The 15,227-nt window shown below is 40.5% G+C and overlaps 1 protein-coding gene across 3 annotated transcripts in view; it reads left to right on the forward strand.

The window, feature by feature from the left end:
- The window catches only part of TRPC3 (transient receptor potential cation channel subfamily C member 3), a 63,680-nt gene that overhangs the window by 15,250 nt on the left and 33,203 nt on the right, over window positions 1-15,227 (forward strand). For all 3 annotated transcript variants that reach the window (XM_074991947.1, XM_074991948.1, XM_074991949.1), the window contains 2 exons: window positions 2,748-2,933; window positions 14,450-14,614. In XM_074991947.1, the coding sequence (XP_074848048.1) occupies window positions 2,748-2,933; window positions 14,450-14,614 (351 nt within the window). The remainder of the gene's footprint in view (window positions 1-2,747; window positions 2,934-14,449; window positions 14,615-15,227) is intronic.

The raw sequence follows: 15,227 nt of genomic DNA on the forward strand, positions 1-15,227 counted from the left end.
AATGAATGTACTTGTACAACTACTATGTGTCAAGAGCTATAGGAGTTCCAGTTTGAGTATTATTAAATCTGCAATGGATGGAAAACATTCATGGTAACAGATAATAGTTGTAATTACTCAAGTGCTCTCCATGGGGGTGATATAATCTGAGCATCAAGCAGCAAAATTATATTTTTCTTTGGCACAGCAATGATTTTGTTTCTATTTTTTATTCATGCTCATTTTGAATGATGTTTTCTACTTATTTTGTGGTGGTTGTTTTACCTTTGGCCAATCACTTTAAATTCATTTTTTAGGAATGTATTTGCCCATCGGTTAAAATGTTCACATACACAGTCCCTTTTATTCTCTTTTTGACTTGTTTTAGTGTCACTGTGCACTGATTAATTTGTATATCTGAGCATCTCCATGAGATAATTCATGATTAGCCAGTGATAAATATTACGCAGTGGTGCTGCTTCTTGATGTGCAGTTCCTTGTAACACCTCAGAAGATACACTCACAGAAAAACTACTATATGGTTGAGACAGCACTGCATTAAAAAAAGCTGGATCAGGGAATGACGTAAACAGTGAGTGGTTGTATAAATAACATTACATCTAGTTGCAGCAACATTTTTAATGGGTTCCTGCAGGGTCAATGTTAAGTATCCCTTTGTTTAATTAACATCTTCATACATCATGATGAGGAGGAGAAAAGACTCATTAATCTTTGCAGATTGCAGCCAGCTGTAATTTACTACAAACACAATGGAGGACTGAGAAGAAATCCAAATAGGTTTAGAGTGTGTGGGGAGAAATGGGTAAGAAAGGAGAGAATGAAGTTTCATTTGAACAAAAAAAAAAAGGAATGTATCCTTCTGGACAGGATATTGCTAGATAACAGAAGCGAAACAGAACTAGTCAAAAGGAAAGCTTTAATGCTGAGAAAACCTATGTGTGGTTATGAGATAACAGAGCATAAGTTAGTGCTGCAGAAATGTCTGGCACTGCTGACAGAGTATAATGCCAAAGCAAACATTTTCTCATTAGGCGCTGGATTCTGCACAAAATTCACATGGGCTCTATGGCCCTTACTCCAACCGCTGTGGCACTTACTCAGGAAAAACTCTACATTAAGGGTTGCAAGAATTCTGGGTCCCAAGAGGTTCCTTATATCCTTATAGCCTACACATCCTAGAGCCTTTTAGTCTTTTCCCATCATCCTGCACAATTCATCTTCACAGCGCCTTTTTTGAAATAGTTATTTCAAAATAGGTGCTATTCTTCCTGCAATGTTTACTGATTTTGAAATAATGCACCCATTAGTTTGAATTTATTTTGAAACAGCATGTGTATAGTGTAGATGACAGCAAAGTTATTTTGAAACAACATCTGTTATCTCGAAATAACTTGGCTGTGTGGCTGTAGTCTCTGAGACCTCATCTATGTTGTGAGGATGGAGGCAAAGGTCTGCTTTGGTACATAGGTTAGAGCAGTAGCTCTCAAACTTCATTGTACCGTGACTGCCTTCTGACAACAAAAATTATTACATGACCCTAGGAAGAGTGACTAAAGCTTGAACCAACGTGTGAGCCCCACTGGCCTGGGTGGGGAAAGCCAAAGCAAAAAGGCTTCAACCTAAGGCATAGGGACTATAATCTGAGCTCTGTTGACCAAGGCGGAACCCCCTCTGTGTTCAACTTTGGCCTGTGGTAGTGGTGCTTGGACTTCAGTTCTGGTCCTGGGCTTCAGCAATTCTAAGCCAGCCCTGGTGACCCCTATTAAAGTGAGATCATGATGACCCATTTTTGGGGTCCTCACCAATATCCCCATTAATTTTTTCCATTCACAAGAGGAATAAATTTTGTTATGTGCACCAAGGCATGTGCAGATGTGCGTCACCAGCAGCAATACATGCTGCCGGCTCCTGCCAGTTGTAGGGATTCCACTAATCAGCGGGGGAGCATCTGAATCTCTCCTGGGCGGACACCCAAGAACACAGCTTAGAGAGAACGCTGGTCCTTAATTGGAGTTTGAGAACCACTGGGTTACAGCTCAGTTCTAAACAACACTGTCCAGGCAAACCATAATTAAATTGTGTTAAACTACATTTAAAACCAGTTCAGTGGCACAGTATTAATTCCCAGTACTTGGGGGGCTTTTAATAGAATTTCTGAATCCAGAGAATATTCTTTTAGGAAGGGGGAACAGCTACTGAATAGTTTTAAACACTTGTGGAAGGTAATAAAGACAGAGCAATTACTGACAGTGGGTGAGGAAACTGGTGGAAAATGAACAAATGAGAGGAAACAGGTGGGGATTAAGAAGGTAGATAATTTTTGAAGGGACCAGTTTATGTTAGAGGTATGCAGGAGATGCATAGGAGACAGGGAGAGGAAAGGAAGGATAAGGTACCTAGGGAGTGCAGGAGAAGGAATTTACAAATATGTCAGTCTGGGAGGCTCTAGCAAATGGTGGGGAAATGATAGGTGAGGGAAGGGAAATAGAGAAAAATGAAATGTGAGAACAAGGATTATCAGCATCAAGGAACAGAAATATGATGCTGTAGCCCAAATAGTGATTTAAATTTATAATATATTGTAAAATACATTTGTAAAGTACTTGAAGATCAGCAAGGTGTAAAGAGTGATTTAAAGATGATACTAATAAGCTTTCATTCATTTGTCTGTATTACCTTACTGTCATCTGCTGAGCATATCGATTGTGTGGGTTAATGGCTATTATCTCTAAATTCTTCCTTTTCAGAATGACTATCGCAAGCTGTCTATGCAATGCAAGGACTTTGTGGTTGGTGTCCTCGATCTCTGCCGAGACTCTGAAGAAGTAGAAGCTATTCTAAATGGGGATTTGGATGCTGAGCCAGTTGAAACTCAGAGACACCGAGCTTCATTGAGTCGGGTCAAACTAGCCATTAAATATGAAGTAAAAAAGGTAACTGTGCAAGCAGCACTTTCCCTCAATGTTGTATGTGACTACGTGGTATCATATTCTGCATGTATTAATGGACTGACAGTAAATTGTCTTAAGACAAAATATGTGGGCCAGATCTGCAGCAGGTGTAAGCTAACAAACATACAAAAAACCTGCAGTGCAGCTATGTCTGTGTTTACCATCCAAGAATTTGGCCATCTATTTTTAATGACAGAAATATCATGTGCCAAAAAGATTATGTATTTACACAAAGTACAGTGGGTAAAAGGCCGTGAAGATTTTAATGCAGCCTGGATTTCACTTACTTAATACAGCTTCTTGCCAATCCCTGTGATAGCACATAATCAAAAGTGAAGGCTGTAGCCATAACAGGATTTCTTTCATGTTATCATAAATGGCTATTTTGCTAGGGGTTTTTAATGTTCTATTTACTTGCTAATTTGCTAATTGGAATTGAGCAAATAAATTATATCATGACCTGCTTGGAAAGTCTTGCAGCTATCTACCAGTATAGCTTTGTGCTCATTTTTTTAAAGGAGAAACTTAATTTCACTGCTCTGAGAGAGAGAGAGAAAGGAAACAGATTTCAATAGTGATTCTGTTTCTTTATCATATGTTTGAAAGTACCATATGAGCACCAAACAGCTCATCTGCAAATGTGTCACTATAACCAAGCAGCCTTATGGAGAAAATTTCTGTGTGACTTACGGTGCATCTTTCATTTAAATAAATCAGAGTGAGTTCAATACTGTACATATTCACTATGATTTTATTGTCAGTTAATCAGTTAGTTTATTCAGTCCATAGTTTATTCTTATGTATTTGTAAATACTCACAAAGCATAATATATCTACCGTGGATATCAGTGGTAAAGAATTTTTTGTCATAAAATACTTTTTTGTTCTGTGAAATATATTCTTTACAGACATAAATACAAATGCAACCTATTAGTTAGCTGTTTATTGGTTCATTGTACACCATGTAGTTGTAGCTGTGTTAGTCTCAAAATATTAGAGAACACAGGTGGACATGATAATGTTTTTTTACTGGACAAACTTCTATTGGTGAGAGAGAAAAATTTTTGAGCTCTTCTAAGAGTAAAAGAGATTACCTCGCCCACTTGGTTTTATCAGTTCATTATTACGTTAAGAAAATTTTCCATATATAGTTATGTTATTCTTTCTCCAAGATCCCACTAGGCCAGCACAGACAATAATTAATAAATATATTATCCTAACAACGCATACAAAAGAAATATAGTGACCCCTATATTTTATTTAGTGGATGACTGATCCTGACGGTTGGGTGTAAAGACAGGATAAAATTACCATGACAAAAATATTGCTGTTTTCACATTCACATTTCTTGAAACAGTTTTAATTATGGAAACAGGAAGCCCTCTCCTAGATCAAATCCAACCAAGATGTACATGTTCTAAAAGTATTGGGGAGTTTGGTAGAGACTGAAAATTCTTTGGTATCTGCTGTCTTTTCAGTGCTTTGTTATATGAGCTTGTCTTTCTAGTCATGTAGTGCTGAAGTTAGAAATGACCAAAGCATGAATCAAAATTTTGGGAGTGAATCCAGTGGGTTTCAGAGCTGTTATATGAGAAGTGACAAGATTTGGTGAGGAATCCTTATTTTCATGGTGCCTTATGAGCTGGGCCCATGATGTTTAAAAGTGCTAGAAAGAAGACTGCTCAATAGCTATTCTTCTCTGGCAAAACAAAGCCTTCTCCAGTAAAAGCTTGTCTGTGTGGGAGCCAGGCTTTATTTGGAGGCCCCTTTGGAAGTGTGGGATGAAATCCTTCAAGTTCTAAGGATCCTCACAAGCCCGACCACCTTCCATTCCAAGGGCAAGGCACATTTTTGACCTAGCCTTCTTTAACATAAATATGTGGCAATGTGTATTTTTATAACAAAACAAAAATCCTCCAAACCCCTACCTAAATAAGACACTCCACTGTATATGCTTCCCTGGGTAGAGGATGAGAGAACAAACAACAAGTGACAGATGTGTAGTCATGTTGCTTAATGCAGTACTGAAAAGTGGTCAGATACTATGGTGATGGACATGGTTTAAAACCCTGTATAAAAGAGAGTAAAGGGGAAAGGAAGATAATGCAGCTGTCAGTGGTCAAATTCGCCTCTAATCTCCTCTTTGCAGCCCTTTGAGCTGTTTCTTAAAGGGAACTTGCATAACCACTGACAATGCTCTCTTTCCCCTTTGGTCCTCTCTTGTGTCTGTGAAAAAGCTAGATAACATGGGCAGTTTTCCTCTCAATGTCAAAATGCTGCCAGAGCATTAGCACCCAAGCCTGATGAGTGGCTATAGTTGGGCATGGAGGAATACTAGAAATGTGCTTGAGCCGGAGGGACTTCATTTTCCATGACCAGGATCCCAACACCTCACTACTTTAGTATCTATTAGAGGAGAGGAGCTGTTACTTCCCAATCCCTCAGACATTTGGGGTGGGAAATGTACTACTTCCCCTCCTCCCAATATATTTTAGGGTTAGAATATATATCGTTTTGGAACTAGATGTAACCTGTTGACTTTAGTCTCTCTCTGCTGCCTAAGGTGAACATGTTGCTTCCTTCTGGGTGCCCCAGCTTCTGGATCTGCACCCGGCAAGTGAACAGTGGAACTATGTGTGCAAAGGGTTGTGCTCATTCTTGCAAAAGGAAAGAGCACAAGAAAATTAGAACTCAAAACAAGCTGAATTACAAATAATATTTATGTATTTATTTTTTCAAAATAGGCCAGGTTGCTAATTGAGTCAGGTTGACTTTTGCTTTTCTAAATGGTGATGGCTAGTTAAGAGTTCAGATGTACATTAAGATCTCAATCCTTGCGGGGGGTGGCATTTATGAATCTGGGGTGAATAGATTTTTAAAAAAATCTCACGGGGAGTGTGCTTGGGGACTGGACTCAATGACCTCTCCAATTCTATGGGAAAGATATATCTCCATATTTTTATCTTAATAACTTTTAGCTTTTTATCCACTGTGTGCAGAAAATGCTTTAATATGTGATTTGCTTGGAGCATGAGTCACTAGCATATTTAGAGAATTTGCTTTTTAGTAAAGTAGATTACAGGGTGAAGATCACTTCCTTGTTTAAAGCCACTGCATCAGATTAACATTTTTTTCTCCTTAAAAGACGAGGGATTTCCTTGTCTTCATTACCTGCCTCTTGATTTAATTTTTGTTAAGAAGCCTGCCCTCTTGTACTTCCTATAAGCATTTTTAAATGAGATTTGACATTAAGTGGAAGTTAGCTTGCAAGAGAGTTGGCAAGCAATCATGAATGGTACTTTATGGTCTCAACAGAGAATAAAGAATAATAAAGTGGATCATTAGGAACAGCTTTTCTTCTCATGAAAAACATCTGGAATTCTAAGCAGGTCAGAACTCAGACTAAGATCAGATTATTCATCTCCAATGTCAAAACAGTCCTACTATATGGAGCAGAAATGTGAAAAAAAACCCGAAGATGATTTTCAAAAAAATCCAGACATTTTTCAATAACTGCTTCCATAAAACCCTCCCAATCCACTGGCCATACACTGTCAACAGCCAAGACCTATGGCAACTGACTCACCAACTTCCTGCTGAAGAAGAAACCAGGAAGAGAAGATGGCAATGGATTGAACATACCCTCAGTAAACCAACCACCAACTTCACAAGGCAAGCCTTAAGTTGGAACCCAGAAGGAAAAGAGGACACTCAAGAAACAACCTGCATAGCGATGTGAAGGCAGACACTAAAAAAATGGGATACACCTGCTTAGAACTGGAAAAGACTGTCCAAGACCAGGGGTGCTGGTGAATGATCGTTAATGGCCTTTGCTCCAAGATGTAAGAGTGGAAGAGGCTTACTACTGCAATGCTTAAGTTTGAGAAACTCAGTTCAAACTAAAATTTCATCAGAGACAATCTGTTTGAGCTACATGGAGAATTAGCAAGCCTTTGTACAGGAGCCTTATGTGATGTCATCAGAAAGATTTTAAAAAATTGTGAAGACTCCTATAATTTTCTAATTAGTGATGAGTTCTGACAGATCATCAGGATCTGTGCTATGCCCCAGCTTTTGTACAGTCTTTTAGAGGAGCCCCTTTAGTGTGCCAGACTCCAGGGGACCTTACTCTTCTTCCAGGATAGGCCATACAGCCTCACCACCTCCACGCGAGAACTGCTGGGCTGCAGCACTCTTACTTCATACAGTGAACTCTGCCCAGGAAGTCCAACTGAGAAGAGGCTCCTGATAGAGACTTGTATACCCTCCAGGGACTATGGCATCCAAGCCGGTATTATAGAAACATTCAAACGGTATTTTCAGAACAGAGTAGGATTTATTAGTGAAGTGAAATATAACATAGGAAGTCCTTAGGTTAGCGTAGAGAAATAAAGGTTACAGTATAGTCCATTATGGTCAAGACACAATTTACCGGCTAAGCTGCGGTGAGCTCCAGTTTCAGTCAGTCTCTCTGACTTCCTCTTTAATCAGTCCCCATGTGGGAGAGAGCTCAAATTTCTTCCAGCAACCACACTTATCCTGCCTACCTCACACATCCCAGTCCTTTCTTCCCTGCTGAGAGTGTCAGTCCAGAACACATTGGAGCTTGCATTATTTCTTTAATCTGGGATGGTCTGGGGCAGTTTCTTAATGACTCTGTTCATGTCATCCAGGAAGGGAGGTAACAACACACGTGTGTCTCCGCCCTGTGATCAAATGTAAGCCTTTTCTTGGAACTGAGTAGCAATGTAAAATATGGAGCAAACTGAGACACACTGAACCATCATAAAAATATTTAAAAGTGTGCTCACTTTGTAAGACAAGTACTGGCAAGTTCGGCTATAAATATTACAAAAAAAGTTTACTTTGCTGTTACACTGTACTTATCTTTAAAGTAAGTGACATCAGACAGGACTGATCTTCATAGCACCATGTGAGGCAGACAAATGGGCTACAGTTACACTAGCGAGTTTATCTGACAAAACCCCAGTTTTGTCAACAAAACAGGTTGAAAGTCCACACACAAAATGCGTTTTGTTGACACTATGTAGACGAAAGTCGGCACTTCCACTGACAACCTTCTGCCTTGCCCAGACAAGGAAGAACACCTTTAGTTGACAGGTTCCGTTGACAGAAAAGCTGCGTGGACACTCTGGGGGGGCCTTCTGTTGACAAACAGGGTGTCCAGGACAATTGGCAGCCCTGTCTGATGTGCCTCTGGTTGGCTGTTTTGTTGAGAGAATGGCCAGGCTGTCAACAGATAGGAGCACTCTTCCGACTGTCTTTTGTGTGTGTCCACACTCTGTCAACAGTTTTGTCGGGAAATCTCTTCCAACAGTGACATCTATTGACAGATTGCAGTGTAGTGTAACTGTAGCTCTGCTGTTCATTTTACAAAGAGAGAAACTGAAGTTAAAAGTCAGACTAGCACAGAGTGAGAAAAGGAATCAGTGTTAGAGCAATGAGGATACTCAGACTTTTGTGCTGAGCCTGCTTTGTCTTGGGCTCAACTTCACCCCATTCTCTCACAACTTGGCTGTCTTCCTGCACAACTTCACAGTAATGTGGAAATACAAAATTAAAGTTTTAAAAACCTGGCTACACAAACTCACTTTCAAACAATAGCCAAACAAAACAGATTTTAATAGACTAAAGAAATGTTTCCTGAAGTGTGGTCCGCAGCCCAATACTGGTCTTTGGAAAAAAATACCTGTCCTTAGAAAATATACAAATTATCGTGCACAATCCTATTAATTTGGTACATTTCATATTTTCCCACGTAATTAAGGTAATAACCATAAGTTAGGCACTTAAGTATTTTATATGAAGATTTGTATTATGATGTACTATTATTGATGTGCATAAATAATAAACAGTACTTTGAAGTGCCCATGGCTACATGGCTTGCCAGTGCTTCAGAGTCAGCAACTTTGAAGTTTGTGCAGTGAGAATTATGCTAATGAGGTGCTGCATATGCAGTGCTGCATCTCATGGCTATTCACTGCTCGGGCTCGTGAACATGCCCTCTTCGACGGAGGGGTATAGCGTAGACAAGCCCCAGGAGACAGATCCCATAGAATGTCTCAATTTTGGAGCTAAAGCTTTCTTCAAATTTTATTTCCCATGACTTAAGACAATAAAACTTGCATGAAGGACAGCATCCGACAAGCAACTCAGTTTTGATAGGGTGCATCTACACTAGGAACTAACTTCGAAGTTAAGTACTACATCGAAGTAGCCAGCAGAGAGTCTACACACATTTTCCCTTACTTCAAAGTTAACTTCGAACTAGGGAGCCCAACTTCGAAGCCCTTACTCCATTCCTGGAGTTTAACTTTGAAGGAGGGTGTGTGTAGACGCTCAGCTTCGAAGTAAGCAACTTCACAGTTATTTTTGTAGAGTAGACATAGAGGCCGTTTCTACACAGGCCACTTTCTTCGGAAGTGGCATGGTAATACACGGCCCAAAATATGCTAATGAGGCACGGATGCAAATTCCCCATGCCGTATTAGCATATGGTCATGTGATTTGGAGTCCAGAAGACCGTTCTTCTGGACTCCAAAATGGCATGTAGAAGTGCGGCCCCTGGGGGGGTCTTCTAGAAGGAAGTCCTTCTTCCGGAGGCCCCTTCTTCCCAAAAATTTTTGGGAAGAAGGGACCTCCAGAAGAAGGACTTCCTTCTGGAAGCTCCCCCGGGGTAGCGCTTCTAAACGCCGTTTTGGAGTCTGGAAGAACAGTCTTCCAGACTCTAAATCACATGACTGTATGCTAATGAGGCACGGGGAATTTGCATCCACGCCTCACTAGCATATTTTGGGCTGTGTATTACCATGCCATTTTCGAAGAAAGTGGCCTGTGTAGAAATGGCCAGACAGTGTGTATTTATTAATAACAGTGGTAATTAATAGCTAGCTAAGAGAAGCAAGTTCTTACAGTCAACTTGATAGCATTTCTGTCTGCTTTTAGCAGACTAATCACTTCACTTGTACGGTATATACCTTTGCCTGACCTTTTGCCATTTTAGAGTCTAAAGTGTAAGTGCAGAATTTTTAAAAAGCACTCCGGCTATGTCTACACTATGAGATAAATCTGAATTTATTAAAATTGATTTTATAATGCTGGGTTTTATAAATTTGAATTTGAGTATCCTCACCTTCCCAGAGGAACCCTACAAATTTGGCTTATTGCTGCCACATTCAATTGCCAAACATCAACTGTTGCAGCACAGCATTGTGGGAACCTATCCCACAGTTCCCTCAGCCCCGTAGCACTCAGGATATTTTTGCAGATGCAGCATGGGAAAAAAAATGCCCTGCAAGTGGTGGTGGGTATGTGATGTCATCTTCCCACATTGCATTGTCCTCATTCGCCTCCCGTGGAAAGCAAATGGCCATTTTTTCAGGAGGAAGGAAGGAAAAGTAGGGCATGGCATCAACAAAGATTGCCAGATTAACTGAAATCTCTTCCTTCTGGTAGTGAATTGCTTTTTATAGCTAGTGGGAGAGACAGCCTGCTAAACCCCGGGTTGTGAGTTCAATCCTTGAGAGGGCTGTGTATAAATCAGGTACAAACAGATCTTAAAAACTGTTCAGCATGGTGATGCTGTTGGTGCAAGGGACTGGACTCGAGGTCCCTTACAGTTCTATGACACAGGTATATCTCCATATAAAGCTATAACTGAATTAACAACAAATTTACAAAAAGCAGCAGGTGTCTGCAGTGAGCAGCAAGATGTCTATAGTCTTCTCACCTGGCCCTCCACCCACTATTCCTTTTGCTTTTTGGGGGTGGGGGTGGGGATGGGGGCAAAACATAAAGAAAGAGCATAGGAAAGGTTAGGAAGAAGATTTTGGGCTTCCTGCTACATTGTCTTTCCAAAATGTAATGGCAGTAAAATTTGTTACACTGAACTTATAACAGAAATAGGAATCTCAGCTGGCCCTGTGTTCTCAACTGGCACTGCTCTCTGTGTTTTTGGGGGGGCCAAAGCATGAAGAAAGAAGATAGAAAAGTTAGGAAAAAGGTTTTATAACTGAAATATCAAAGATGTTGCAAAAAAGCAGCAGGTATCTGAAATAGGCAGCAAGGCCCCAAAATATTTTTGGTGGGGAGGTCTGTGGTCTGAGGCTGCAGAGCAGGTTGAAATATTCCCCTGCCCCTGAAAATCTTAACTGCTGGGAGAGACTCCCCGTGGCGGCAGCAAGTCCCTGAATATCCAGGCTGCCAAGAAAGACTTCTCCCCCGTGGCACCAAGCCCCTGAATGTATATTTAGGGGGGGCGGTTTGTCTAGGGTCTTTGTCTGCACAGCCAGTTGAAGGGGTTCCCACAACATCTGCAAAGCCCCACAAGTCTTAGCCGCTGGGGGAGAACTTCTCCCCAGCAGCAGCAAGCGCCTGAACATATATTTTGCATGGGGAAATGTGGGGTCTGTGGCTGCAGAGCCAGTTGAAGAGGTTCCCCCGGTGGCAGCAAGACCTCGAAAATCCTAGCCATCAGGGGAGACTGCCCCTGGGTGGCAGCAAACCCCAAAACTCTTTCCTGCCCTTGGAGCTCTCATTGCGTGCAGGCCAGTACATGGTGCTGCCTGGCAGCATGGTTCGCACTGAGCAGCAGGCATGTCCCTTTATTGGGTTGGGAGCTAGCCATGTGATGTGGTTATGCATGGGAAAGAACGGTTATGCGTGGGAAGTTTGTCAGCCTCTCACACAAGCATGACCCCACAGCCATGGGCTTCCTGGTGCCAAACTCAAATACACAGGCTTCCCATTACCTGATTCCTGCACACCTGAAGAGCAGTGTTGATGGAAGTGGACAGAATGGAGCACTGTGAGGCATTGTGGGATACATGCAGGACACCTCAGAAGGCTAGTGAATCCAATTCAAAGACATGGTGCTTCCACACCGACCTTTACTCGAACTTTTAAATTTGAACTTCACACTACACCCACCCAGTTCCAACAATATTGTGATATCGATATTAGTGCACCCTAAATCAAGCTAATGGTATTTGTAGTGAAGACAGTGAGGTTTTAATATCAAGCTAACTGCCTTAAATTCGAATTTATCTCGCAGCGTAGACGCAGCCTTAGAAATGGCTTGGGAGTTTTGCCATTCACCTCAATGGAACTTAGGCCAGCACAGAAGGATTTGCAATTCTCATCCCAAATGTGCACATCTGAGTTCCTAGAAGTTGCCATATAAATTTATTATTCAGGCAAGTGAGCAGGTGGCCCAATTTTAAAGCTTGAGAATTAATGGGAGTAGTGTTACATTCAGCACCTGTGAATATCAGGTCACTATTTTTTAAATGAACAAATAAAAAATGTACAGTGCTCATCGAAAATAAAAGAAACTTCCCATGTGAGAAATTTGTTCAAAATAAAATGTTCTTACTGTACCTAAAAAGAACAACAAATTTTAGTATTTTTAGTTAAAACATACACTGCTCAGATCTCATCTGAGCCTCTGTAAGGTGTTGTCATGATGCTAATAGCTCAGTAAAAACTAATAAATTAATAAATAAATATAATTATAGCATAAAACTGGCTAATTATAACAATCTGTCTGTGCAAGAATCTTTAGTTTTTAAAATAGTAAAAGAGAAAGAATCATATGTGGAAAACCATCAAACGATGCCATTTCACAGTATCTTTCAGCAAAGATATTGCTGGGGTCGTGAACTTCTGTAAGAACAGAGGAAACAATATCTCTTGTATAGTTTAGACTAAGTGATAACAAAGCGTGTAATACAGTAAACTGAGAGGTGTGTTAGCATCACAGATCATGGCTATGTCTACACTAGCCCCAAACTTCGAAGTGGCCATTCAAATGGCCATTTCGAAGTTTACTAATGAAGCACTGAAATGCATATTCAGCGCTTCATTAGCATGCGGGCGGCCGCGGTGCTTCGAAATTGATGCGGCTCGCCGCCGCGCGGCTCATCCCGACGGGGCTCCTTTTCGAAAGGACTCCACCTACTTCGAAGTCCTCTTACATGGGAATAAGGGGACTTTTTTTCTTTTAATTGTTCATTTGTTCATTTTTTCCCCTTACATGGGAATAAGGGGACTTCGAAGTAGGCGGGGTCCTTTCAAAAAGAGCCCTGTTGGGACGAGCCACGCGGCAGCGAGCCGCATCAATTTCGAAGCGCCACAGCTGCCCACATGCTAATGAAGCACTGAATATGCATTTCAGCGCTTCATTAGTAAACTTTGAAATGGCCATTTGCGTGGCCATTTCGAAGTTTGGGGCTAGTGTAGACATGGCTCATGAGTGACTTTTACAAGATATCCAAAATGCAATTTTGTTTGTTTTCCACAGAATTCTGTTCCATTGGGATGGTTTCTTAGAAATGTTCTGTGATTGCTTTCCATATTGTCATGAAGTCAGAAACGTAGTGTGCACCATGTCTTATTGAGACTATAGCTACGTGGTGACACAACATTACATATTACAATATAGCTTATGGTGCTTAGAAGGGGTGTGTCTACACAGCAAAGTTATTTCAGAACAACAGCCGCTATTTCAAAATAACTTTGTGAGCATATACACAGCAACGTTGCTATTTTAGAATAATTTCGAAATAGCAGACGGATTATTTCGAATTTTGGAAACCTCATTCTACGAGGAATAGTGCCTATTCTAAAATAGATATTTTTGAATGGGGGCTGCATCTACACTACAGTCCCCTTTCGAAAGGAGAATGCAAATGACGCAAATCAGAAATGCAAATGAAGCACCAATTTACATATCTCACGCTTCATTTGCATAATCACATTTTTGAAAGAGAGTCTTTTGAAAGAAAAACAGCAGTGGCATTGGGGTTTTTTATAAATAAAACCCCATCTTCGAAAGCACTCTTCTTCCTAATTTTTTTCAAAATAAGCTCTTCTGGAAAATGTCTTCTGGAATAGCTGACTCCAAAATAATGCTGCTCTGCAGACATAGCCTAGGAATGTTCCAAATCTTGTGTTATAATTTCACTTCTTTGTATTGCTTGTTTGAGTCCATTTAAAAATTAAAATGGGGTAGTTGGTAAAAAAGGCCCATAATGCTTTCAAAAAAGGTGTCCAAAAAGAAAATAGATTCTTTGTGTGTGGGAGTAGCAGAGAACAGGGGAATTAGATTTGAATCTGTAAGTTCTGGGATGCATGGAAACACTTCCTTTGGTAGGAATAAGTTTGCTCTGCCATGATTGAGCAATTTGTGAAAACATGAGAGCGCTCCAGACTTGTTTTTTGACATGGGGCTTCTGCTAAGTTTAATGAGCATTCCTCACGTGTGCCAAATGCAAAATTTGGGTCTTTCAGTCACCTCAGCATTTCAGTCTCTACTCCTTCTCTTTTCTATTTCTTGTACACTAACCAAAATGTTAGGAAAGAACACAAACATGTTTTTAAGATCTAAATTAATATTTTTGATGATCCTGTGTATAATGTTTGTATACGTTTTCATTATAAAATGTATTGAATCTTGATTTTCTTTCTTTTTATCTACAGTTTGTGGCCCATCCAAACTGTCAGCAACAGCTGTTGACTATCTGGTATGAAAATCTCTCAGGATTACGGGAACAGGCCATAGCTATCAAGTGTCTTGTTGTGCTGGTTGTTGCGTTGGGTCTCCCGCTTCTTGCCATTGGTTACTGGATCGCACCATGTAGCAGGGTACAGCTCTATTATAAATTACATATTGAACACCTCCTGTTGGTCCAGATGTTCCTGCTCAGTTACTTTCATCTGCAATGTAGTCCTGCACTGTTACTTTTCTGTCACCTGAAATTTTAAGGGATAATTCAGATTTTTAGCAATCTGCAGTTTTGAACCAAAGTTGTTTTAAAGAGTGGACAAGATTGAGCAAGTAGACAGTGTAAGGTTTTTCTATGTGCAAGTAAATTGTGTTTGAGCACTAAGATATGTAATAAGCTCTCTCAGCCTCCATGACATGTATGTTTGTATGAACACATATGGGTCTTAATCTCTCCATGATATCATCTATGTACTTATACAAAGTACTATGTGCTTTTTTGCTAATGACTGCTTACTATATGGCCCCCCAAAAGTTCTACATTAGTTCCTCTCAGCTGGCATCTTCGGGATCTGATTCTGCTCCCCTACAATTCAATTGCAAAATTCCCATTGACTTCAATGGTGCAGGATTGAGCCCTAAATGAAATACCTACAGTTGCTAAATTGTTAGGTCAGATTGCTTATAAAAGTGAACTGCAAATAAAAATTGAATGAAGTGCAGTTCTCTGTGCTGCAGAGGTAATCGGAAGAT

Source organism: Carettochelys insculpta, chromosome 4 (genome assembly GCF_033958435.1).
Source record: "Carettochelys insculpta isolate YL-2023 chromosome 4, ASM3395843v1, whole genome shotgun sequence".
In the NCBI taxonomy this organism is placed as follows: Eukaryota; Metazoa; Chordata; order Testudines; family Carettochelyidae; genus Carettochelys; species Carettochelys insculpta.